Below are 26,528 nucleotides of genomic sequence, written 5' to 3'. Positions count from 1 at the left end.
TAGCTGAATCCTCAGATAAAATGCCTAATGATCAAGGTAAATAAATGGACATTCTTTCTCCTCTATTCCATCTCTTTCACACACTACTGTGTTTCTTTTCCACCTGCAATTGCACTTGATAAATGAAACACACATCAGCTGCTCTAAATATAACTGAGCGAGCTCTTGTGGAGCTTTTATTAGCAGAGGAACTAGAGATTTTATTTGTGGTCTGGATGTCAGGAATGTAAAGTGATCTCCATAGTCAGATGTCACATAAGGGGAGAAGTGGGTTATGCCAGCCCTGAATCATTCTGTTAAAATGGATTTGGATTAGGTGATACTCAAGTAGAGCTCTGACCAGTGAACCCTGGATCTCAGCACAGAGAGGTAGAAGACCAAAGAACACTTGCTGGATTAGCACAAGTTCTGTTTTGTCAGCTCTACATCTGTTATTATTTTTGCAGTATATAAAAGTAGCCTTAGTCTTGTTCAGCTTTCTGCATGAGAGAGTCTGCCGGTTGGCTCATTTAGAGATCAGTCTCCACTAGGAATGCAACAACTTTAGCCACCAAAACCTTTAAGCTTACTAACTTGACAAATGGTAGCTTTGAGCTTGCTGTGTGGAGCTGGGGTCTGTGGTGAATTTTTTAGGGCTAATTTTGCTTTCTTCCAAATCAGGTAAACATCCCACTAATAAGGAGAGAAATGTATTTTAGTGTTTGGGGAGGAACGAGTTTAAAAGGATACTGGCAAAGAATTTAGGCATATGATTAACGCTTAAAGTAAAAATGTGTTCCATGTTATAAATATATTTTTTTAATCCATTACTGAGAAATATTTTGTAAACACTGTTTATTTTACCTGTTCCAAACCAAACAGAGATGACTGAGGGCAGCTGAGGAACAAACTCTTATCCAGCCTTTGGTTGCAAAAACCCTGGCTGCTATCCCAGTCTCTATCCCAAAGGGATGGGAAAGACTAAAACTTTGTGTTTTAAATAAAAGTTGCTGCACTGTCTCTTTTGCACTGCTCTTCTAACCTCAGTTCTGCACATAACTGTCTTCATGTCCTTCATACAGCATGAGCATCCTAAGGGAGGAAAGTTTTATCACAGTAACATTTTGTTAGTGTTCATAATTGCATAGAACTTTTAATTCAAAAATGCATATATGAAAAGCAGGAGACGTTTGTTTTATAATTCCTGTAAATATAATAGAGCTTTGAAGAGGTGACAAACTAGGAGCAGTGGGTGAAATGAAGAAAAGGAAAGCATAGGCTGAATAGCAGAAAAAAACTTCTTGACGACAAGATCTGTTAGACTGTGGAATAGTGTCTCTCGAGAAGTGATGGGAAAAGCACTGGAGAATATAGGGAACAAACCAGCCCACAGTGAGTGGACTGAATCTCTGACCTCTTTGGTTCTTCTTATTTCTGCCTTAGCCACATATTGATGGGTATGTTATCTCAGAATACATTTTCAAATCTTTTTCCCACAGTGTTTCTCCTTACGTACATAGTATGATACTTTGCCCCTCCATTCTCCTTCCTTGTAGCACAGGTGTTGGCACACAGTAGAACAGGTTCCCTGTTGAAGCTGTCTGTGTGTTGCACATTGGTCAAGTACAAAGACAAAAGGCAATGTGTGTAGTACACAGTAGAGCTAACCTACAGTAACAAAAGGTAATAGTGTTATTTTCAGCTGTAGCATACTTATGGAGCACTCTCAAGACAGCTAGCCTAAAAAACTGACCTATTAACACTGGAAAGTCTTTAAGGATTGCAAACAAATTTTATTTCTACCAATCCTTGCTGAAGAGGGCAACAGAGAACCTCAATACTTCCAGTACAGCTCTCTGCAAACAGTCTGGTACACATCCTCTAGGACCAAAGATGGGACATGTACACTAGCTAGTTCATAGTGTCATGTTGAAAATAGAGGAATTTATTCTAATTCTTGCTGCAGTGATGATCAGTTTTGGAGGAGAAGAACAATTGCTTGCAATCCTTAGGCTAGTGGGCCCATTTCTCCTCTCAATTACAATGGTGTAAAACTGCTGTGAGAGGATGATCGGGTTCAGCATCTTGCAGATAGAACTGTTGTCAAGGTAGCATGAGATGTGAAAACTCCGAAGAGTTGAAAGGATAATCTATCAATCCCTCATTCTAGGAATTAGATATTTGCCAGACTGACTGAGAGTCACTATGCGAAAGGGGTCTAGATTAGTCCATTATGATCATCTAGTCTGACCTCTTGATGCATAACACAAGTCATAGAATTTCACTCGGTTGTCACTGCATAAATTGTGGTGAGCTATAGACACGTCAACATGTGATTGAACTTTAGAAGAACATCTAGTTCTTTGAGTGCTTGCTCATGTCCATTCCATGTTAGGTGTGCACACATCACATGCACCGTTGCTGGAGAATTTACCGTCAGTGGTATCCATCAGGCCAGCTCTGGTGCTGCAAGCTTATGCACTAGTATAAGGGGCCTAGCCTGCCCTGCACCCTCTCAGTTCCTTCTTACCACCCATGACCATTGCTAGAACAGCTTCTCTTGCTTTGGCAAGGCTGTCATTCAGTGTTTTTTTTTCCTGTTATTCTCTAGATTAGTTATATTAGTCTTAATTTCATGTAATAGTGTACATAGTTAGATAGAATTAGTGTATATACACCTCTACCCCGATATAACGCTGTCCTCAGGAGCCAAAAAATCTTACCATGTTATAGGTGAAACCGCGTTATATCGAACTTGCTTTGATCCGCCAGAGCGCGCAGCCCCGCCTCCCCAGAGCGCTGCTTTACCGCGTTATATCTGAATTTGTGTTATATCGGGTCACGTTATATCAGGGTAGAGGTGTAGTTAGGACCCCCCCCCCATCTTAGCTTAGAGGGGCTTCTTTCGCCCCTGGAGCTGGGAATGCTCCAGGCTTCAAACCCTGCGTCTCCTGCAGCAGGCGTATGCCAGTGAGCAACCCACACTCCAGCTGTATAAAGTGTCTGGGAAAGGTGCACATATGACAGTGTTGCCAAATCTGCTGGGATTTCAAGCCGCATAGAAAGAAGAACAGGGAGGCTAGACTAAAGGCTATCCTAAGGGAAGTTGCACTTAAACCAGCATCAGAGCCAAGCTGATTGGACTCAGCTACGAGCACCTCGGCTTTGATGCAAAGAGTATCTCCGGCACCGCATGCTTCTCGGCACCATTCTCCATCTCCGGTACCAAGAAAGAAGCATAAGAAGCAGCGGTCTGAGAGGGGATGCTACCCGGTACTGAGGAAGGACAAACAAGGGGAGTGCAGCGGAGTACAACCCATGTCAGGCTGCACCTCCACTGCACGTTAGCGGCACCATCAGTCATCCCTAATCGCAAATGACATTGAGTCCAGTGCAGGACCATCTGCTGATGCTAGGCCATCATCGCGGTGCCAGCAGGGTCACGGTACTGTCCGAGAGGAGGGCTCCTCCAACTCACAATCTGGCAACAGACCCGGACTCTGGTACTGAGCCTGGTACTGACACACAGGACTTAGGCCTGGGGGAAATAGCTGGGGCTGAAGAAGAAGAGGAGGGCTCCCTGCTGGTACAGGCTTCTTCCTCCTCCTCCCCAGGCTGACTTTAATGCCCACCACAAGCTTTTAAAAGGATGGCTTCTAACCTAGACTTGGAGGGTGGGGGTTCTTAAAGAGTCTTCTCATAGCCTCATTGATACTTTGGCCACAGCAGCCCCGTCAAAGGAGGCCCTACCTGTCAATGAAGCCATTATGGGTGTGGTCAGATCCTTATGGCATACCCCATCTTCTCTTCCTCCCACTTGAAAGAGGGCAGAGAAGTAGTACTATGTGCCTGACAAGGGACATAAATTCTTGTACTTCCACCCTCCTTGCATGGTTCCTTGTGTCACAGTGGCCAATGAGAGGGACACTGCTGGACATGTCACTAGTGCCCTTGCTGCCGCTTCCACCCTGCCTGGCCCTGATCTCACAAGACCACAGCCATTTACTCCACCCAAACCTCTGGGTCCTTAACCCGACTGCATGGAAGCTCCATAGTTGAACCTGAAGAAACAGGCCTGTTCAGAACAAGTTGGCCAGATCTTGCTAGGTAGTAGATAACTATCTACTAGAGCAACTTACCTAGCCAAGTGGAAGTGTTTCTTGATGTTTCTTGCCTTCCTAATAGTGATTACCGAGGGGAAGGTCTCAGAAATTAGGGCCTTTATGTCAGAACTCCCATATACAGTATTCTTTAAGGACAACGTTCAACTGCGCCCCCACCCAGCGTTCCTTCCAAAGGGGGTCTCGCAGTTGCACAGTAACCAGGCTATTTTCCTGCCAGTTTTCTTCCCGAAAGAGCATAGGAATGCAGAGGAGTGGCATCTCCATTTGTTGGATGTTAGATGTGCCCTGGCCTTCTACATTGAGAGGACCAAACCCAGGCAGCTCTTTGTGGCAATAGCAGACATGATGAAAGGCCTACCGGTTTCATCCCAAAGAATGTCGTCCTGGATCACCTCCTGTATTCATATGTGTGATGAGCAGGCGGGCATTTCACTTGCTGCCATTTTGACCATTCATTCAACAAGAACTCAGGCTTCAGCAGCAGCTTTCCTGGCCCAAGTCCCGATCCAAGACATCTGCAGAGCAGCGACCCGGTCGTCAGTATCTTCCCCTCCCATCAGGGCCGGCTCCAGGCACCAGCTTACCAAGCAGGTGCTTGAGGCGGCCACTTCGGAGAGGGGCGGCAGGTCCAGCTGTTCGGCGGCAATTCGGCGGACGGTCCCTCACTCCTGCTCGCAGCGAAGGACCTCCCGCCGAATTGCCGCCGCAGATCACGATCGCAGCTTTTTTTTTGTTTGTTTGGCTGCTTGGGGCGGCCAAAACTCTGGAGCCGGCCCTGCCTCCCATTATGCCATCACTCAGCAGGCTAGAGATGGTGCCAACTTTTGAAGAGCAGTGTTTCAATCTGCATGTCCATGAACTCTGTGCCCACCTCCTTGGATACCACTTGTGAGTCACCTAACATGGAATGGACATGAGCATGCACTCAAAGAATTAAAAATGGTTACTAACCTTTCTGTAACTGTTGTTCTTCCAGATGCGTTGCTCATGTCCATTCCACGACCCACCCTCCTGCCCCCTGTCAGAGTTAGCCAACAAGAAGGAACTGAGAGGATGCGGGGCCAGCCGGTCCCCTTATACTGGCGCATGAGCGTGCACCACAAGAGGGTGCTAGAGCCAGGCCAATGGATACCACTGAGGGAAAAATCTCCAGCAATGGTGCACATGTTACACCACACCTAAAGTGGAATAGATATGAGCAACAAATCTTGAAGAACAGTAGTTACGGAAAGGTTAGTAACCATTTTTTTTACTTTAAAGTCTTCAAGTGATGGAGAATTCACCATCTCTCTAGGTAAGTTGTTCCACTGGTTAATTAATAATAACTGTTAAAAACGTGCACCTTATTTCTAGTCACATTTTGTCTAGCTTCAGTTTGTAGCCATGAGATTGCAGTAGCCATTGTCTTCTAGACTAAAGAGCTGTCTGTATTAAAAATGTTCTCCGTGTGTAGGTACATACAGACTGTAATCAAGACACTTCTTAATTTCTCTTTGCTAAACCTAATAGATGAAATGTCTTTCGTCCTCCCTGTAAGGCAGGTACTAAGACCTCTGATCATTCTTGTGGTGCTTGTGTGAACCCTTTCCAATTAATCACTTCAAAGTGTGGACCCTAGAACTGGACACAGTATTCCAGCAATGGGGTGAATTTTTTAAAAGTGCCTAAATGACATAACATGCAAGGTCAAGTTTTCAAAAGTGACTTAGGAAACTTAGGAGCCCAAGTCTCATTGGCTTTTTGTGAGATGTAGCCTGCAAAGTGCCTAAGTCACTTTTGAAAATTTGACTTTACCTCTTAAGATACACGTAGGCATTTTGAAAATTTTACCCACAGTCTCAATGCTGTATTCAATTATATTACCACCTCATCTTGTGTTAATTCTTCTAGCCATTGCAAAGCACCGGGAGCTTGTGCTGAGTTGGTTATTCACCATTATCCCTAAGTTCCTTTCAGAGTTACTGATTTCCAAAATACAGTCCCCTGCCTCTGTGTGTGATTTTGTTCCTAAATGTATACTCTTGCACTTGGCTGTATTTAAATGCATATTGATCAGGTGAGCCCAGCTTACCGAGTGATCCACTTTGCTCTGTAGAACTAATCTTTCATTATTATTTACCACTCTGCCAGTTTTTATGTCATCTACAAACTTTACCAGCAATTAATTTATATATTCTTTCAGACCATTGATAATGATGTTTGATGATATTGAGATAAGAACAGTTAATTGCAGGACCCCACTAAAAACACCCACTTTGGATAATGATCTTTGACTTTAGTAAACTTTTGATACTGTCTCACATGACCTTCTCAGAAACAAACTAGGGAAATGCAACCTAGATGGAGCTACTATAAGGTGGGTGCAAACTGGTTGGAAAACCATTCTCAGAGAGTAGTGATCAATGGTTCACAGTCATGCTGGAAGGGCATAATGAATGGGGTCCCGCAGGGATCAGTTCTGGATCCGGTTTTATTCAATATCTTCATCAATGATTTAGATAATGGCATAGAGAGTACACTTATAAAGTTTGTGGACAATACCAAGCTGGGAGGGGTTGCAAGTGCTTTGGAGGATAGGATTAAAATTCAAAATGATCTGGACAAACGGTCTGAAGTAAATAGGATGCAATTCAATAAGGACAAATGCAAAGTACTCCACTTAGGAATGAACAATCAGTTGCACACATACAAAATGGGAAATTACTGCCTAGGAAAGAGTACTGCAGAAAGGGATCAGGGGGTCATAGTGGACCACAAGCTAAATATGGGTCGACAGTATAACACTGTTGCAAAAAAAGTGAACATCATTCTGGGATGTATTAGCAGGAGTGTTGTAAGCAAGACACGAGAAGTAGTTCTTCTGCTATACTCCACGGTAATTAGGCCTCAACTGGAGTATTGTGTCCAGTTCTGGGTGCCACATTTCAGGAAAGATGTGGACAAATTGGAGAAAGTCCAGAGAAGAGCAACAAAAATGATTAAAGGTCTAGAAAACATGACCTATGAGGGAAGATTGAAAAAATTAGGTTTGTTTAGTCTGGAGAAGAGAAGACTGAGAGGGGACATAACAGTTTTCAAGTACATAAAAGGTTGTTACAAGGAGGAGGGAGAACAATTGTTCTTAACCTCTGAGCATAGGACAAGAAGCAATGGGCTTAACATGCAGCAAGGGAGGTTTAGATTGGACATTAGGAAAACCATTGTCAGGGTGGTTAAGCACTGGAATAAATTGCCTAGGGAGGTTATGGAATCTCCATCATTGGAGATTTTTAAGAGCAGGTTAGACAAACACCTGTCAAGAATGGTCTACATCAGGGGTCAGCAACCTTTCAGAAGTGGTGTGCCAAGTCTTCATTTATTCACTCTAATTTAAGGTTTCGCGTGTCAGTAATACATTTTAACGTTTTTAGAAGGTCTCTTTCTATAAGTCTATAATATATAACTAAACTATTGTTGTATGTAAAGTAAAAAAGGTTTTTAAAATGTTTAAGAAGCTTCTTTTAAAATTAAATTAAAATGCAGAGCCCCCCAGACCAGTGGCCAGGACCCGGGCAGTGTGAGTGCCACTGAAAATCAGCTCGTGTGCCACCTTTGGCACGCGTGCCATAGGTTGCCTATCCCTGGTCTAGATAATACCTAGTCCTGCCATGAGTGCAGGGGACTGGACTAGATGACCTCTTGAGGTCCCTTCCAGTCCTGTGATTCCTGTTAGAAGTTTTTAATATCTATCTGTTACCCAGTTTTTAATCCATTTAGTGTGTGCCGCGTTGATTTTGTGTATTGCTAATTTTAATCAGAATGTTGTTCAGTATTAAGTAAAATACCTTACAGAAGTCTATGTATATTATGTCTGCACAATTACCTTTGTCATCCAAATTCATAATCTGATCCAAAAAATTGTATCAAGTTTGACAAGACCCATTTTACATAAAAGTAGGCATGAATTATGCTACCATCTTTTAATTCTTTAGTGATTCCATTCCATATCAGCCTTTCCATGATTTGCCCGGTTTCAATATGTGGTTCAATGTCCAGATATTACCAGACTAAAGTTACCCAGGCCATCCCATTTACCCTTTTAAAATACTGGCACATTAGCTTTTTTTCCTAGTCCTCTGATGCTTCCCCAGTGTTCCAATATCTGTTAAATACCAACATCGATGGGTAAGAGAACTCCTTGGCCAATTCTTTCAAAACTCTTAATTGCAAGTTATCTGGTCCTGCAGATTTAAAAATGTTTACCTTCAGTACTTGCTGTTTAACATTTTGCCTATTACTGTATTTCATTATCACTGTAAGATGTGAATATTTCATCCAGTTTCTTTCCAAATACAGAACAAAAATACTTACTCAACACATCTATCCTTTCTGCATTGACAATTTTACCATTCCTATCTAGCAATGTACCTACACAATTGTTAGAATTTATTTTATTTCTCATATATTTAACAAATTCCTTCTTACTGTCTTTAATCTAGTGTATTTTCTGTCTTTTTCATTGAGCCCTTATCAATTGTCTGTATTGCGTAACTGCTAATTTATAGAGATTGCTGTCAACTTCCCCCTGTTTCCATTATATCTCTATAATCATTTTTATTGCTTTTTCAACTTCCCATCTTAATCAGGATGATGTCTTAACCTTATAAGCCTTCTTTCATGACTGCAGAATTGTAGGGGTTTGGGTGTCAAAATTTCAGGGTAACTGCATCTGTATTCCCCCTCTGTGGTTCCTTGAGGGCACATACAACCCTTGATGGAGGGTTCCGTCTCCCAGTGTCACGTGTCTCTCCCTCCTGACTCTAGGGGGTTTAAGGCTGCACAGTTCCCTGCCTTACACTGTGATATCCCCAGCAAGCCAGTCTGCCTAAAGGCCAGTGCCTGTGCTTTGCCTTCTCTCCAAGAGCTATGCACCAATTACAAGTTACCACACAGCTCTTTCTAAGCAGCACCTTTATTCTTAAGGTAACATTACAGAGAAAACATAAAAGCTATAAAATTTCCTAGATGCATATTAGAAACTTACCAAAGGTCACCCCATCAGTCATAGAGGCCTTAGTAGGCCAAAATCTTTCCAACCCTTCCGCAAGGATTGAGGGCTGCCTTTGGACAAAAAGTCCTGTCTGTTTGCTGGATCAGAAAGAAGGCCTGAGTCAGTTTAAGTACAGTCTTGTTATGCCAAAAGCCCTTTGTCTGTTGATCTCTGGAAAATTTGAACCTTCTTATGCAGTCCTCCCCCAGGGGGGGAACCTCTCTAGATGTGTTTTCCACCTAGGGGATTCAACTTAATCACCTCCTACTGTTTTTGGTTTCTAGAGGAGCTGTAATAACTCTCCCCCTGGGAGTTGCATACAGTCCCTGGCCCACAGTGAAACAAACTTAATACAGTATGCTCCCCAAAGATATCGCATAGGATTGCAATATCTGTCATACTGGGCATCTATTTTTCACATTTCTAACTGTGTATATATAGGTGTAAAAAGTGAGTGTAGGTGTAAAAAGTGAGTGTGTGTGTTGCCACACATTTACCATCAACCTCTTCTATTATTCTAACTTTGGCATAATAGCAATTTTGTATTGTCATTATTTTAATGATAAGTCAGTGGAGAAAGAACCAGGATATATGTATAGAAACAGAATTGTAGGGCTGGAAGGGACTTTGAGTCCGGCCCCCTGCACTGTGGCGTGACCAAGTAAACCTAGACCATCCCTGACAGGTGTTCGTCCAACCTGTTTTTAAAAACCTCCAATGACAGGATTCCACAATCTCCCTTGCAGTTTAACTATCCTTAGAGTTAAAATAATTTTCCTAATATCTAACCTAAATCTCCCTTACTGCAGATTAAGCCCATTACTTCTTATCCTACCTTTCGGGGGACAAGGAGAACAATTGATCACTGTCCTCTTTATAAGAGCCCTTAACATATTTGAAGTCTTTTATCCCTCCATAGTTGTCTTTTCTCTGGACTAAACATACCCCGTTTTTTTAATCTTTCCTTACAGGCCAGGGTTCTAAACCTTTTATCACTTCTTTTTTTCTCTCCTGTGCACTCTCTCCAATTTGTCCACATCTTTTTTAAAGTGTAGCACCCAAAATTGCACACAGAAATCCAGCCGAGGTCTCATCAGTCCCAAATAGAGTGGAACAGTTACCTCCCATTTCTTATATATGACACCATTGTAAATACTCCCCAGAATATTAGCCTTTTTTGCAGCTGCATCACTTTTTTGACTCATATTCAGTCATATCCACTGTAACCCGCAGAGCCTTTCCAACAGTACTACCACCTAGCCAGTTGTTCCCCATTTTGTAGCTGTGCATTTGATTTTTTTTTCTTGCACTTGTCTCTGTTGTATCTTCTCTGCTAGAAAGGTTTTGCTGACTCAGTAGGGGCGCTGACACTAGATTTGAACTTGTGATTCTGTGTGTCTTGCTGCTGCAGCAGATTGCCTAAATTAGTTCTGAGTTATAATAATAGTGAACATATGGTAAAATAAAAAGAGAGCTGCACTCTAATTATTAGGTCACTTGTATCAGGGCCGGATTAACCTTTTGTGGGCCCCAGCGCCAAACATATTTGTGGGCCCCCATGTAGTCATTGTGCTCTCCGACTGTGGGCCTGGTGTGGCAGTGCCATTGGTGCCGTAGTATATCCAGTATTGAATCTCAGAGACATTTTTCATTTTGATCACACACCTCTGCATGACTATATGCATTGCCATACACAGCTCCCTCAGCCCCCTGCTTTTCTCATTGAGCTGTACACCCATGTGGGTTTACCAGTGTCCACAGTGAGCAGAACTTTCATAGTGATCAGGGGAAACTCCCCACAGATTTATCTCCTTCCTCATTCAGACCTTCTATAACCATGTCTCCAGTACCACCCTATTTCACCAGTCACTGTATATGGTTCTGGTCTCAGCTCAAAGTTCCAAAGCCAGTAGATACCTGATCAATTCTGACAAATGCCTCCCTCAGCACCCATCCTACTATTTGAGCAAGACACTTGCAAACACCATTTCCCCAAAGTGAGGACTTAGCCCCTAGGATCCCCAAGTCACCAGCTTTTCTCCCTCTGCTCCCATCTACATGCTAGTCTACTACCTGGTCAGCACTACCTCTCCCCATGCCTGTTTCCCTTCTACCTTGGACGCTATTCTCCCCTGCAAGTCTGACCTCTTCCTCTTTCCCTGCTTCCCTTGGCATTCCTTTCCTACGGGTGACCTCTATTCCTTGAGGTTAACTCCAGTTTCTTTATCTGCTCCTAGCTTAATGGCCCCCAGTAGTCACAGAGCCACCTGCAGCTTCTCTGGCTACAGCCATGGGGCCAATTGCCAGAGGTCCAGCCTTAGATAGCTGTAGCTACATGGTGGCAATTCCCAGGCTGAACATGCTGGAACCTTGCAACGGCAACACTATGGACTCTAAATCCTCAGCGCTAGCCCTAGGCAGCTGCAGACTCTGCAGTTAGGCACTTCCCTCCTCTAGGCCATGGCTTTAAGTACCTGAGATGTCCATCACCTGCAGCAGAGGCCACCAATTCCCACGCGCCTCTCAGCTAGCACATAGTCGAGCAGAAAGTGCATCCTGAATGATTTTGGCAGCTGGAGTCCCAGGGGGTTCCCATCCCTGAGCAGCAGCTCTCCAAGAAGCTCACATGGCCCCCCTCCACTGTGGGACTAAGACCCTGTGAAGACAGTGGAGTTACCCAGTGTATAACCAGTTCTGTCCAAAGCCTGTTGAAGTGAGTGGAATTCAGCATAGTGCATTCTATGCTGCACTGGTTTACTATTGTAACAGGAAGGTCTCACATTAAGCAACACCTCCTACAGCACCTAATTTTCTGAGAGGCTTCCCATCCAATTACTAAATGTAAGCCTGCTTCGCTTACAAGGGCTGAAAATATCAGGTAGTATGGTTACAAAAGCAAGGCACTTCTGAATTCAGTAGGAATTTTCCATGTGCACAGAACACAGACAGGACTGGTTCCCACATGGTTACAAAACTGCAGTAAAGTGGAACGATTTTCAGCTTGTGTGATTGGAGGCTATCTGGATCCATATTATAAGACTGTCCTACATAAATGAGGAAAAGTTGAGGTGTCTTTGTTATTCTTTTGTTCCACTAGGTAACAGTAGTTCAGATTCTTGAAGTGGATATGTTATTTGCTTTCAGTTTAGTAATGAACCAGCTGGCAAATAGATGTACCTCCATTGTCATCCACTAATCACACTGCTCTGTCCAGAACTTTAAGTAATTTTTAAGTGTGTTGTCTCTGAAAGACAGACCAAAAGTAGCTAGACTTGTTCTCTTATCGTCCACTAAAAAGATTTTTCTGACTGCAGTGTCACTTTCCGGGTGCGGGGGGAGCACCAAAAAAATTGCCTTGCAAGCTTTTATGGATAAGCAAAGACTGACTATGTCTAAGATACATTCCCATTGTTTATATGTTTCTGTCTTCTAACCAGGCTTGTAATTCTGGGGCCAGAAAAAGGAACTTAGCATGTTGTATATGCTATTGTTCAGTGATGCCCAAGTAGATATAACCCCAAATGTAAGCATCTAGGAAGTTGCTTGAATCAGTCTATTGGCTATCATGGTTACAAATCATCCTTTCTTTTTATTGATATTTTAAAAATGTAATAAAAAGGAAACAGCCCAACTTACTGAGAAAAGCAGCATCCACCTGTTAGGTGGTAGCCCTTCTCAACTGTTTCTGTGTTTGGAGGTATTCAGAGTTTGCTGGACTTGTTGGGAACATCTCTGGTGGTGTGTATTTGCTATTCATGTCCATATGAAAACAAAACTTGTACAATATAGGTCCAAGATGATACAGGTTTTGGAAATGAATAGCTAGGAGATGAAGAAAGTTTATCACATAACTGGTATTTATTAATGTAATTTTTTTCCCCAGCATTAGGGTCTGCAGGAAAAGGAAGTCGGCCATTGGATATAGGACCTGACTACAAACCACCCATGAGTGGTAAGGCCTTTATAAAGCATTTCAGCAGAGACCTATTAGGCTGAAATTCAGTATGTCTTGGTATAATGGTGTGTGATGTGATATGTCTCCTAAAATATGAAGCTATGATTTACAGCCCTGAACACATCTTTTCCAATAATTGCAGTTTCCCCCTTTTATGAACCATTTGATATTAGCAGTTCACAAATGAGACTGGGAAAATAATTTAGCATGTTACTATAATACAGTCCTTGTCCACCATGAAAGAACAAATGGGAACAAAAATGTTTATAAGCACCAGATTTCAATTATGTCACCAAACCTTTTCCCAGCCTAGTTTAAAACGACTGCCACTATGTACCAGTGACATAATAGGGTCAAGGAGAAAAAAATCTTGCTCTTAAACCTTCCCCTCATTTGCATTTAGTATCCTGAAAGCCTTGCACTGAGGTACCACTGGTTACAGCTGCATAAAATGTATCTTATTTTAAAGAAAAATGATCATTGTAGTAATACCAATAATGTATTAAGTGTGGTTACTGTGTCCAAAGGAATGCCTGATACCCTTTAGTTCCAGCAGGGTCTTTTTCATTGCATACTTGTCAGCTTTCCTGGATGTGTTTTCAGGCCCTTCTTCCCTTTCACTGTCCACCTCACATCTTTCTAGAGTCAGCAAAGTACAATTCCCCAACGTCCTAGAGGCTTGGACTGTAAAAGAAGATAGCTGCTATTAGCACAGTGCTGTTCTCTGGAAGCAGCATGGTGGGATGGATTTTTTTTTTAAATTATGGAAGATATTTGAAATTAAAGGTTTATATTTTACTTTGAAACTTACATTTCTGAGCCACCCCTGGGAAACTACTATTTCTTTGAACAAAAATGTAATTTGTGTGCTTGATTGTTATTTTTGTTTTGTTTTAATTAGAGATGCCACAAAATTCAGATCCAGAAGTAAACTTTTGCCCAAGTTCAAGGATCTAGGTCAGACCCATTACAGAAACAGTGGTACCCTGGGCCACAAACTCCAGATTCCAATATTTCCAGAGTTCCAGGGCAGGGCAGGGATAATGAGTTCATTCATATGACAGAAGACTGTCTGGACATTGGAGACACATGGTGCAGGAAGGGGGTAACTGAATAGGGAGTTAGGTAATAATAATAATAATAATCTGTAGCTCTTTATAGCACTTGTCACCAGTGCATCTCAAAGCTCTTTACAAAGGAAGGTCAGTGTCATTATCCCCATTTCACAGATGAGGAAACTGAGGCGCAGATAGGTAATGGGAAGGCCCCTGCAGGTGGCACTCCTACAGCCCCAGACTATTGGGGTATTGGAGTGTGTGTTCCAGTGGGCTTCTGTCCTCTTGCCTAATCTCTGCTGGGACCCGCCCAGGCATCCTCAACAACAGTAGTAGAGTGGGAGAACTTGTGGGGCCTCAGAAGGAGATACAGTCAGGTGATAGAATTTTTACATTAGTTAGTCCAGTGACATGCAATGAGCATGTTCGTTGTTCCCTTGGAGACTCCTTAGAGATTGCTAAGGGGAGCAGTTGATCAGATGTCATTATATATAAGCATACCCTGTGCCTATCTATTGGCATATTATCCTGTCTCAACATTTTCAGTACAAATAGGACTTAACCGATTGATTTTTGTATAACAATTCTTTTCTCTTAATCAGAAGTGCTCATGCAAATACATTTTAATGTGAAGACTCATTGTTGCTTTGCAGGTTAATTATGCCAGCCTCTCATGTATTGAACCTCTTTGTTGTGATATAGTTGGGTGTCTCACCACACCTGAATGGTTTTAGCAGCAACTGTAGGTACCATTACGTAATTTTTAATGGGCTATCATGTGGAAATAGATCATCAAAATGTTATATAGGAGAAAAGGATAATTGTACAGAGCCATAATCAGTTAATTGTACATAGTCATAATCAGGTGATGATGTGCAAATGTTTAAATAACAAAAGATAAGAGCGAGAGTACTTAACATGAAATGCACCAGCTGAGCCAAGATTAGTTTCTATCTGACACTGTGTACTTCCTTCAGGCTCCCCATTACTGTTGATTCCTTTTTGCATCCTGCAGTGGGGAGCTTTTTCTCAAGTAAATGCTTTGTATAACAAGTGCTTTCCTCTCCCCCCTCCCCTCTTACAGGCAGTAACAGTCCTCATGGAAGCCCCACATCCCCCCTGGATAGCAACATGCTTCTAGTCATAATAGTATCTGTTGGAGTGATCACCATTGTGATAGTGGTGATTGTTGCTGTCTTCTGCACTCGTCGCACCACCTCTCACCAGAAAAAGTAAGATGTGCTTTACTCTGTTCTAGTTTTCTCCCTTTATTCAGTTACTTAATAGCTGTATCTATGACTGCAAGAGTAGTGATGTCTCCATTATGACCTCACAATTGCAGCTGGTACTGGCAAAGGCTTAGAAAACATTCCATCTGAAAGTGTTGGTACAACCCTCAGCCATTCATGCATTTTCTTTGCCCTTACCTATCAATATCAATTGTGTCTTATGTGGGTTGAATTTAAGTCAGCTAATTATTATATAGGTCTACGCCACTAACACTAGCTGTTTAAGGGTGGCTGTTTCCTTGGCTTCACTGATGAAAGAGTTAAATATCTTACTCCAACAAAAGGTGATGCCATTTTAGATTTAGTACTGGTAAGTAACAAGGCCCTTAGAGAAGAACTCATTGTAGAGGTTCAAGTGATCATGAATTAATTCACTTTAAACTAAATGGAAGGATAAACAAAAATAGGTCTTCAGCTAGGGTCCTTGATTTCAAATGGGCAGACTTAAAAAATTAAGGGAATTAGTTAGGGAAGTGGACTGGACTGAAGAAGGATCTGAATGTGGAGGAAGCCTGGAATTACTTTTAAGTCAAAGTTGCAGCAACTTTCTGAAGCCTGCATCCCAAGCAAAGGAGAAGAATTGTAGGGAAGGGTCACAGACCAAATGGATGAACAAGCATCTCAAACAGATTATTAAGAGAAAGCAGAAAGCCCAGAAGGAATGGAAGAAAGGGTGGATCAGCAAGGAAAGCTACATCTTGGAGGTCAGAAAGCATAGGGAAAATGTGAGAACTGCCAAAAGCCAAGCAGAATTGGACCTTGCAAAGGAAATTAAACCAATAATGAAAGGTTATTTAGCCATTTAAATATAAAGAAAACAAGGAAAGAATAAATGGAACCACTAAGCACTGAGGATGGAGTGGAGATTAAAGATAATCTAGGTATGGCCCAACACCTAAATGAATACTTTGACTTGGTTTTTAATAAGGGTAATGAGGATTTGAAGGTCACTGACAGGGTGGCGAATGGGAACAAGGATGGAAGCTAAACTCAAACAGCTTAATGGGACCAAATCGGGAGGCCTGAATAACCTCCATCCACATTAAAGGAACTAGCACATGAAATTACAAGCCCAATGGCAAGGATTTTAATGAATCAATAAACTTGGGAGTCATACCGTATGACTGGAGAATTGCAAATATACAGTAGCTATATTTAAGAAAGTGGGGGTGGGGAGTGATCCAGAAAATTTACAGGCTTGTTAATTTGACCTCAATTGTATGCAAGGTCTTCAAACAAATTTTGAAAGAGAGATTAATTCTTCTTAGTGTATGTACAATATGTCTCAGGTGGCCCCTGACCAGGATTCATCACCAAATTTGGTCCACTGGTTGGATCATTAGCTTCCCCAGCTTGGGCCAGGTACTGACTGGGAGTGCAACGTGAACATTGATCCATGTCCCCCAGAGAGTAGTTAAGGCCATAGAGATAAACAATAATTGGGATAAAATACAACATGGTTTTACAAAAGATTGTGCCAGACCAACCCAAGTTCTTTCTTTGAGAAGATAACCAACTTTCTACATAAAGGAAGTGAAGTAGATCTAATTTACTTGAATGTCAGTAAATCATTTGATACAGTTTCACGTGGGAAATTATTATTTAAATTGAGAGGATGGGGATTAGGATGAGATTGAAAGGTGGGAAGGGAACTGGCTAAAGGGGGACTACAATGGGTCATGCTGAAAGGCGAACTGTCCGGCTGGAGGGAGGTTGCTAGTGGAGTTCACTTAGGGACTAACATCAAGATTTTTTGCCATAAACTGGGGACGTATCAGTTGGAAGTGACAGAGGAGGAGAAAAACTTAGGTGTATTGGTCTATCACAGTATGACTATGAGCCACTAATGTGGTATGGCCGTGAAAATGGCTGATTCAATCCTAGGATGCATCAGGCAAAGTATTTCCAGTAGAGATAGGGAAGTGTTATTACCGTTATACAAGGCACTGGTGAGACCTCATCTGGAGTATTGTGTGTAATTCTGGTGTCCGATGTTTAAGAAAGATGAATTAAGGCTGTAATAGATGCAGAGAAGGGCTACTAGGATGATGAAAGGAATTGAAAACCTGTGTTACGAGAGGAGACTTACAGAACTTGATTTGTTTAGCCTAAGAAAACAAAGGATATGGGGAGATATGATTGCTGTCTATAAATATGTCAGAGGGATAAACATCAAGCAGGAAGAGGTATTAAACTGGCCATCAATAAGTTTAGGCTTGAAATTAGATAGATGAAGGTTTCTAACCATCAGAGGAGTGAAGTTTTGGAACAGCTTCCCAAGGGAAGTAGGGAGGGGCAAAGGCTGAGCTTGATAAGTTTATGGAGGATATGGGATGATGAGCCTGCCAACGATGGCATAGGACCCATCCGCAACTGCTATTAGCAAATATCCCCAATGGTTGGAGATGGGACACTAGAGAGGGAGGGCTCTGAGTTACTTTAGAGAATTCTTTCCCTGGTGTCTGGCTGGTGGGTCTTACCCACATGCTCAGGGTCTATTTGATCACCATGTTTGGAGTCAGGAAGGAATTTTCTCCCAGGTCAGATTGGCAGGCACCTTGGGGGGGGTGTATTTGCCTTCCTCTGCAGGGTGGGGCACAGGTCACTTGCTGCTTTGAACTAGAGAAGCAGTTCTCAAACTGTGAGTCAGGACCCCAAAGTGGGTCCCGACCTAGTTTTAATGGGGTCACCAGAGCTAGTGTTAGACTTGCTGGGGCCTGAAACTGAAACCAAAGCATGAGGCTGGGGCTGAGGCTAGGTGGGCCAAAGCCCAAGGACTTCAGCCCCAGGCAGGGGGCCTGTAGCCTGAACCCCGCCACCCAGGGCTGAAGCTGTAGCCTGAGCCCCACTGCCCACGGCTGAAGCCGAAGCCTGAGCCCTGCTGCCCAGGGACGAAGCCCTTGCTTTGGCCCTGGGCAGGGGGCTCAGACTACAGGCCCCCTGCCCAGAGCTGAAGCCCTTGGGCTTTGGCTTTGGTCTGCCTGCCCACCCGGGACAGCGGGGCTTGGGTGGACTCAGGCTTCAGTCCCCCTCCTGGGGCCGTGTAGTAATTTTTGTTGTCAGAAGGGGGTTGTGTTGCAATGAAGTTTGAGAATCCTTGAACTAGAGTAAATGGTGGATTCTCTGTCATTAAAGTCTTTAAATCAAGGTTTGAGGACTTCAGTAAGTCAGCCAGAAGTTATGGGCCCACTAAAGGAATGGGTGGGTGGGTGAGGTTCTGTGGCCTGCAGTGTGCAGGAAGTCGGACTAGATGATCATGATGTTCCCTTCTGGCCTTAGTCTCTGAGTCTAATAATGACATGATGCCCCCCACCTATTCACCATCAATGAGGGGAAAGGCAGTCACACTTACAGGTAGATGAACACAGCTTTCCCAGCACAGATAAAAACTTCGATAAGTGAAACTTTCCAAAACTCAACCAGAGAAGAGAGCATCCTAAATTTTGACAAGTGATTTTGGGTGCCTCCATTTTTTAGTTGCTTTAGAGTTGTAAAAGAGTGCTGAGGGCCCTCCCTATGAAAAATCCAGCCCCTTTAAGGTGTCTCGATTTGGAAAATAAAAATCATTGATCACTTCAAAATTTAGGCCAGTGTGTTTATAACTGAGGTACCAGGCAAGTCAGTCTGAATCTGATTGGCCTTATTGGTAAAGTAAATAGAAAACTCTTCAGTGTGAAAGTTGACTGTAACAGCTAAGGCAAGACAGACTCACCTAACTGCCTCCAACTCTGAGCAGTTCTGCGAGGTGAGACTTTGTTCATTTGCTCGGTCACAGCAGTTTCTTTTTTTCTTGTCCGTACAATATAGGCACCAAACTCTTTCTGGCTCGGATTGAGTTTTCAACCAGTTACCACAGCTTTCTCCTCCGGTCACTGGCCATGTTTAAACCATGGTAATTTATAAGGATGACACAAAGATGGAAGATATCTAGGTGCCAGTGTGTCAGTGTTTGTGACTAAGAGGTTGTCGCAGCTTTCCACTAAGCCATCAGAACAGAGTACTTCAATGGATAAGCAGCAGTGTCTGCTAGGGAAGCTTGCTTTTTCATTAGTGCTCCCTTCCCTTCTTCCTAACACTTAGCCCTGCTCTACATTGAAAAGTTATATTGGCATAAATATGTCAGTTGGGGTGTGAAAAAACGACCACACTGACTGATGTAGCTTTGCCAACGTTAACGCCCAGTGTAGACGCGGCTGTGTCGATGGAAGAGGGCTTCCATCGATGCCTTCTGTCAGTATAGTCTGTGTAGTGTAGTCTGTGTCTACACTATGGTGCTATGCCAGTATGAGCTTCATAGTGTAAACATACCCTTAGTGAACTTCAAGTCTCCACTTAAAATCTTTTTGGATTTGAGTGACATTTAGTGTAATGCATCCCTGATTCTTTGTATGAAAGATTTATATGCAAAAGTTGCTTGGTTCTATTATTAGTCTTGTCCTTTCTGCAGAAAAGGACCTGGGGATTACAGTGGACAAGAAGCTGGATATGAGTCAACAGTGTGCCCTTGTTGCCAAGAAGGCTAACGGCATATTGGGCTGCATTAGTAGGAGCATTGCCAGCAGATCGAGGGAAGTGATTATTTCCCTCTATTCGGCAGTGGTGAGGCCACATCTGGAGTATTGCATCCAGTTTTGGGCCCGCTACTACAGAAAGGATGTGGACAAATTGGAGAGAGTCCAGCGGAGGGTAACAAAAATGATTAGGGGTCTGGGGCACATGACTTACGAGGAGAGGCTGAGGGAATTGGAGATATTTAGTCTGCAGAAGAGAAGAGTGAGGGAGGATTTGATAGCAGCCTTCAACGACCTTGCAAACGGAATTAAAACCAATAGTAAAAGGTTCTATAGCCAAATAAGAAGAAGACAAAGAAAGAAGAAGTGGGACCGCTAAACACTGAGGATGGAGTGGAGGTTAAAGATAATCTAGGCATGGCCCAATATCTAAACAAATACTTTGCCTCAGTCTTTAATGAGGCTAATGAGGAGCTTAGGGATAATGGTAGGATGACAAATTGGAATGAGGATATGGAGGTAGATATTACCACATCTGAGGTAGAAGCCAAACTCGAACAGCTTAATGGGACTAAATCGGGGGGCCCAGATAATCTTCATCCAAGAATATTAAAGGAACTGGCACATGAAATTGCAAGCCCATTAGCAAGAATTTTTAATGAATCTGTAAACTCAGGGGTTGTACCGTATGACTGGAGAATTGCTAACATAGTTCCTATCTTTAAGAAAGGGGAAAAAAGTGATCGGGGCAACTACAGGCCTGTTAGTTTGACATCTGTAGTATGCAAGGTCTTGGAAAAAATTTTGAAGGAGAAAGTAGTTAAGGACATTGAGGTCAAAGGTAATTGGCACAAATTACAACATTGTTTTATAAAAGGTAGTTCGTGCCAAACCAACCTGATATCCTTCTCTGAGAAGGTAACAGATTTTTTTAGACAAAAGAAATGCAGTGAATCTAATTTACCTCAATTTCAGTAAGGCATTTGATACGGTTCCACATGGGGAATTATTAGCTAAATTGGAAAAGATGGGGATCAATATGAAAATTGAAAGGTGGATAAGGAACTGGTTAAAGGGGAGACTACAACGGGTCGTACTGAAAGGTGAACTGTCTGGCTGGAGGGAGGTTATTAGTGGAGTTCCTCAGGGATCGGTTTTGGGACCAATCTTATTTAATCTTTTTATTACTGACCTTGGCACAAAAAGTGGGAATGTGCTAATAAAGTTTGCGGATGACACAAAGCTGGGAGGTATTGCTAATACAGAGAAGGACCGGGATATCATACAGGAAGATCTGGATGACCTTGTAAACTGGAGTAATAGTAATAGGATGAAATTTAATAGTGAAAAGTGCAAGGTCATGCATTTAGGGATTAATAACAAGAATTATTGTTATAAGCTGGGGACTCATCAGTTGGAAGTAACAGAGGAGGGAGAAGGACCTCGGCGTATTGGTTGATCACAGGATGACTATGAGCCACCAATGTGATATGGCCGTGAAAAAAACTAATGCGGTCTTGGGATGCATCAGGCGAGGTATTTCCAGTAGAGATAAGGAGGTGTTAGTACTGTTATACAAGGCACTGGTGAGAACTCATCTGGAATACTGTGTGCAGTTCTGGTCTCCCATGTTTAAGAAGGATGAATTCAAACTGGAACAGGTACAGAGAAGGGCTACTAGGATGATCCGAGGAATAGAAAACCTGTCTTATGAAAGGAGACTCAAAGAGCTTGGCTTGTTTAGCCTAACCAAAAGAAGGCTGAGGGGAGATATGATTGCTCTCTACAAATATATCAGAGGAATAAATACCAGGGAGGGAGAGGAATTATTTAAGCTCAGTACCAATGTGAACACAAGAACAAATGGATATAAACTGGCCATCAGGAAGTTTAGACTTGAAATTAGATGAAGGTTTCTAATCATCAGAGGAGTGAAGTTCTGGAACAGCCTTCCAAGGGGAGTAGTGGGGGCAAAAGACTAAGCATGATAAGTTTATGGAGGGGATGGTATAATGGGATAGCCTAATTTTGGCAGTTAATTGGTCTTTGACTATTAGCGGTAAATATGCCCAATGGCTTGTGATGGGATGTTAGATGGGTGGGATCTGAGTTACTACAGAGAATTTTTTCCTGGGCGTCTGGCTGGTGAGTCTTGCCCACATGCTCAGGGTTTAGCTGATCGCCATATTTGGGGTCGTGAAGGAATTTTCCTCCAGGGCATATTGGCAGAGGCCCTGGGGAGTTTTCGCCTTCCTCTGCAGCGTGGGGCCACGGGTCACTTGCTGGAAGATTCTCTGCATCTTGAAGTCTTTAAACCATAATTTGAGGACTTCAATGGCTCAGACACAGGTTTGATACAGGAGGGGGTAGATGAGATTCTGTGGCCTGCGTTGTGCAGGAGGTCAGACTAGATGATCATAAGGGTCCCTTCTGACCTTAAATTCTATGATTCTATGATACCTGAAGGGGGGTTCCAAAGAGGATGGAGCTAGGCTGTTCTCAGTGGTGGCAGATGACAGAACAAGAAGCAATGGTCTCAAGTTGCAGTGGGGGAGGTCTAGGTTGGATATTAGGAAAAACTATTTCACTAGGAGAGTGGCAAAGCACTGGAATGGGTTACCTAGGGAGGTGGTGGAATCACCATCCTTGAAGGTTTTTAAGGCCTGGCTTGACAAAGCCCTGGCTGGGATGATTTAGATGGAGTTAATCCTGCTTTGAGCAGGGGGGTTGGACTAGATGACCTCCTGAGGTCTCTTCCAACCCTAATCTTCTATGATTCTAGGATTGTCGTACCAAAAGAACTTAGGTGTGAAATATCCTGATAAATACAATTCAGGAAGTTTCTATGTGATCCGTGGCACTCTAGTGCAGCGGACTGAAAATTCTGTATTTTTGGTGAATCCCAGGATGGATACTTTTATTGAATTAAAGGGACATTATCAATTTGATTTTTCTGGTAGAGCAATCCCTTAAATAGCATGTCCCCCATTATTTTTCTAAAAATTATAAAGGTTTATCTTCTTCCCAGTTTATTTTTATAAGGCCCTTTCAGCAAGAGAAGCGGCAGGCCCCAAGAACAATACCTCAAACTTGCTCAAGCCCTTTCTCCACTCACCCGCTTCCACTCTCCTGTGTGCCCATTCCTGCCCACTTACCTCTTCAGCAGTTTAGGACTGAGATAAGGCCTCCTAACTTTTACATTCCACTCATCCAGAACCTGCAGAGGAGTTTCAGGGAGTGAAATACCCTCGCTCCTGCTGCACTCTTCAGGCTACCCTGGCGCCATGACAAATGGAGCTTCTCTGGGTAGCCACTCCCTGCACAGTGTAAACAAACTGAAAAAGCCCCCTCCTCCCCAATTTTTTATTTGCCTTGTTTTAATCTTAATTGTTACTTGCATTCCTTCTTGATACCAGATACGACGTTTCCTCTTTTGCTCCCAGGGTCCAAGGTGGAAAGGGGTGTTTGAACGCCTCATTTTCCACCTGTAAAAACCCTTAACATCACACAAAAATCGCCTCACAGTCCAGAACCTGGCATTGTTACTCCAACAGGAGCGAGTAAGCACATTAGCTGAATGTGTCTGCTAACCTGATCAGTAGTAAAATCATTAACATTTTAAACTATCAACATTAAACTTCAGAGTTTTGAAGTAATTGTGTCATTTCACACCCCACTTGCAGCTATTATTTAAGGCTATTTGCACACTTAGGACTACAACAGAGCATTGGTTTTCATACACTTCACACTTATCTTCACAACCACAAGGACTGGGAACTTACCAGTAATGTTTGTTCATGAAAGCTTAGGTTCTGCAGCACGTGGCAGATTTTGAAACAAAAATCAATGGCTGCATAGTACACCAGCCTATCCCTTTAGGTGTGGAACATGTACATCTGTAAAAGAAAGCTTCTTGCCTGGTAGTTAGCTGCCCCACAGCTGAATAGTAGATCTGAAAGAAATTTAAATGAAAACTCTCCTGTCTCTGAGAGTAACAAAATATTTGCCTAAGAATGTTTCATTTATTTTCTTGTTTTGCAAGGAAACGAGCTGCCTGCAAATCAGTGAATGGGTCCCATAAATACAAAGGAAATTCCAAGGATGTCAAACCCCCTGACCTTTGGATCCATCATGAGAGACTGGAGCTGAAACCCATTGATAAATCTCCAGACCCTAACCCAATCATGACAGACACCCCAATCCCTCGCAACTCCCAGGACATCACACCAATTGACAATTCCATGGATAGCAATATCCATCAAAGGCGCAACTCATACAGGGGTAAGTTTGCCTAACAACAAGCCATAGTTGGATCTTGGTATTTAATTGTGTAAAATTAGATACAGTATAACCACTGTATCTGGCAAAAGCATTTGTTAAAACGTTATTTAGATTATAATAAAAGTTTTTATTAAATTATTTTTCTTATGTTTCTATTTATTAGGTTGGGTTTAGTGACTAGGTTACAGGGCTCTGTTCCATTCAGGTGTAGAGGATTCATCTTCATGGTTTACATATGTATCAGTGGGACAATAGAGTGCACAAGAATTAATTTTTGAGTTATTCTTTGGTATATCATAATAATGGTACCTAGTTATAACAAGTTAGTAATCTTGTGTGCAAGATAGTATAACAATTATCTCATACTAGTCTGTGGAGGGAAATGATGATTAGTGCCATCTGTACATGACTGAGCTTAATTCATACTACCATTTGTCTCCAGAAATTGCATTTCTATAGGATATTAGTTTCATGGAAGTCTGGACTGTTTCTCCCATTCACAATAGTGCCTGTAACCCAACCCGCCCCTTCTGGTATTCCAGTGGAGGGGGTGGCAGAACTATATCTAGTCTGTTAGTCTTGGATGCTTGCCAGTCATGAGCTGCAGAACTATTATGAAGAGGACAGCCATACTATGCACACAGAATTAAAAGATGTTTGTAGCCAAATCACCTGGTTGAGTGTTGTCATGACGGAATCAGTGCTGTAGTAAGTAACCTTCCGTATTCTTTCTTCAGGGCATGAGTCAGAGGACAGCATGTCCACATTGGCAGGAAGAAGAGGGATGAGGCCAAAAATGATGATGCCATTTGATTCTCAGCCCCCTCAGCGTAAGTTAACAGCCTTTCTTACCAATTGTCTCAGCCAGAAAGAATGTTTTGTTATAATTGGGAACAACAGAACAAGCCATTGTGAATATGTTCTCAACACCCTCCACCCCTAAATAATTCCATCCCAGGTTGCAATGGGGATATTATCAGGAAGGGGCACTGAAGTCCTGTTACACCTTCATTTTATTGGCAGAGAGATCTGGATGGCCCTTTCTGAATAAGGATTATTTACTGTGTGGAAGAAATAGCTCAAAAAAGCATTTGCACGTATTTTAGAAAGAAAGAATAACTATATAAAACAATCCTGTAAGCTTCCCAGTACTCAGTCTGATAGTACTTTTGTTCCAAAAAAATGATGATATTCTGATCTCAAGGTGCTGGGAGTGCTGTGTAGAATGCTCACTGATAGAAGCTGAGGTTCAGTGGGCCTGGTCAAGCAGACTCTCATTTTGGATGCTTCCTACTGCTTTTTGTCTTTCAGTGTGTAGACTTAATGTACACAAGCTGCCAGACATCCCATTAGGGAAAAAATATCAAGTTTCAAATAAGAGGATCGTTTGTGGGTGCCTGGTTGGTTACCTTTGGTATCTGTGTATATTCTTGACTACCAGTTACTGATGATTGAGAGAAGTGCACTAACTGTAGCACCATGCAATGGGGCCATGCTGTTTTCCCCATTACTTCAGAATATTGTAAAAACAGTTCTTTTATCAAACAATACTTGCAGTTTCAAACAATGTCTCTGAGAGCAGAGGAAACTTTGCCACATTGCATTAGTTTTACTGCTCTTCAGTCTTCGGAGAATTACTGAGATCTTGGCTCAGGTCATAGGTAAATATAAGTTTGGTCTTATGCTGGTTTCCACAAACATTTGTCTTTATCACAAAACCACTATATGCCGTTGTCAGGCACAAGTCAGCACAATATGCATTTTTTCTTCGAGTAGCGTCCCTATGCGTTCTCCACTTCAGGTCCTCATGCACCTCATGCGCCTTTGATTGGAGATTTTCAGTGGTAGTGACCATTTGGTCCGCACACGTGCTCCAGACATTCTCATGCCCTATACAGAGGATATATAGAGCTGCATGGGCTAACCACCATATCAACTGCTCTTCACCCTGAGACAGAGCATCTTGCATGCCCACTCTAGCACAGCCTGTAGCTTAGCCCTTTTTAGTTTAGTTTGTATGATAGTTCAGTTTACTTTAGTAATTTATCTAGTTTGCTTGTTTTGAATTCTGTTTTTATTGGAAGATTTTTCTATTAAACCACCACCGCCTCTGTTGCTGAGGGGCTATCTTCAGGGAGGTCATTGTTGCTAGGGTATGCCAGGATCTCCAGGCTTCAAGCACCACCTTTCCTGCCAGGAATCCATCCCAGTTAGTGATGACTATTCTTGATCCCTCCACTGTTTGGGAGACTCCCACATACTGGCCAAGTGTAAGATCTGCACGTCTTTTAAAAGCAGATTTAGG

At 42.6% G+C, this 26,528-nt stretch overlaps 1 protein-coding gene across 4 annotated transcripts in view; it reads left to right on the top strand.

Moving 5' to 3' along the window:
* NEO1 (neogenin 1) overlaps positions 1-26,528 on the top strand; it is a 530,841-nt gene that overhangs the window by 478,554 nt on the left and 25,759 nt on the right. For all 4 annotated transcript variants that reach the window (XM_026648200.2, XM_026648198.2, XM_026648199.2 and 1 more), the window contains exons 21-24: positions 13,016-13,084; positions 15,227-15,374; positions 23,985-24,223; positions 24,961-25,053. In XM_026648200.2, the coding sequence (XP_026503985.1) occupies positions 13,016-13,084; positions 15,227-15,374; positions 23,985-24,223; positions 24,961-25,053 (549 nt within the window). The remainder of the gene's footprint in view (positions 1-13,015; positions 13,085-15,226; positions 15,375-23,984; positions 24,224-24,960; positions 25,054-26,528) is intronic.

Source organism: Terrapene carolina, unplaced genomic scaffold (assembly GCF_002925995.2).
Source record: "Terrapene carolina triunguis isolate 2854851 unplaced genomic scaffold, T_m_triunguis-2.0 Scaffold67, whole genome shotgun sequence".
Taxonomy (NCBI): domain Eukaryota; kingdom Metazoa; phylum Chordata; order Testudines; family Emydidae; genus Terrapene; species Terrapene triunguis.
The sequence above is the reverse complement of the archived record's forward strand: the minus strand, read 5'-3'. Positions and strand labels throughout refer to the sequence as shown.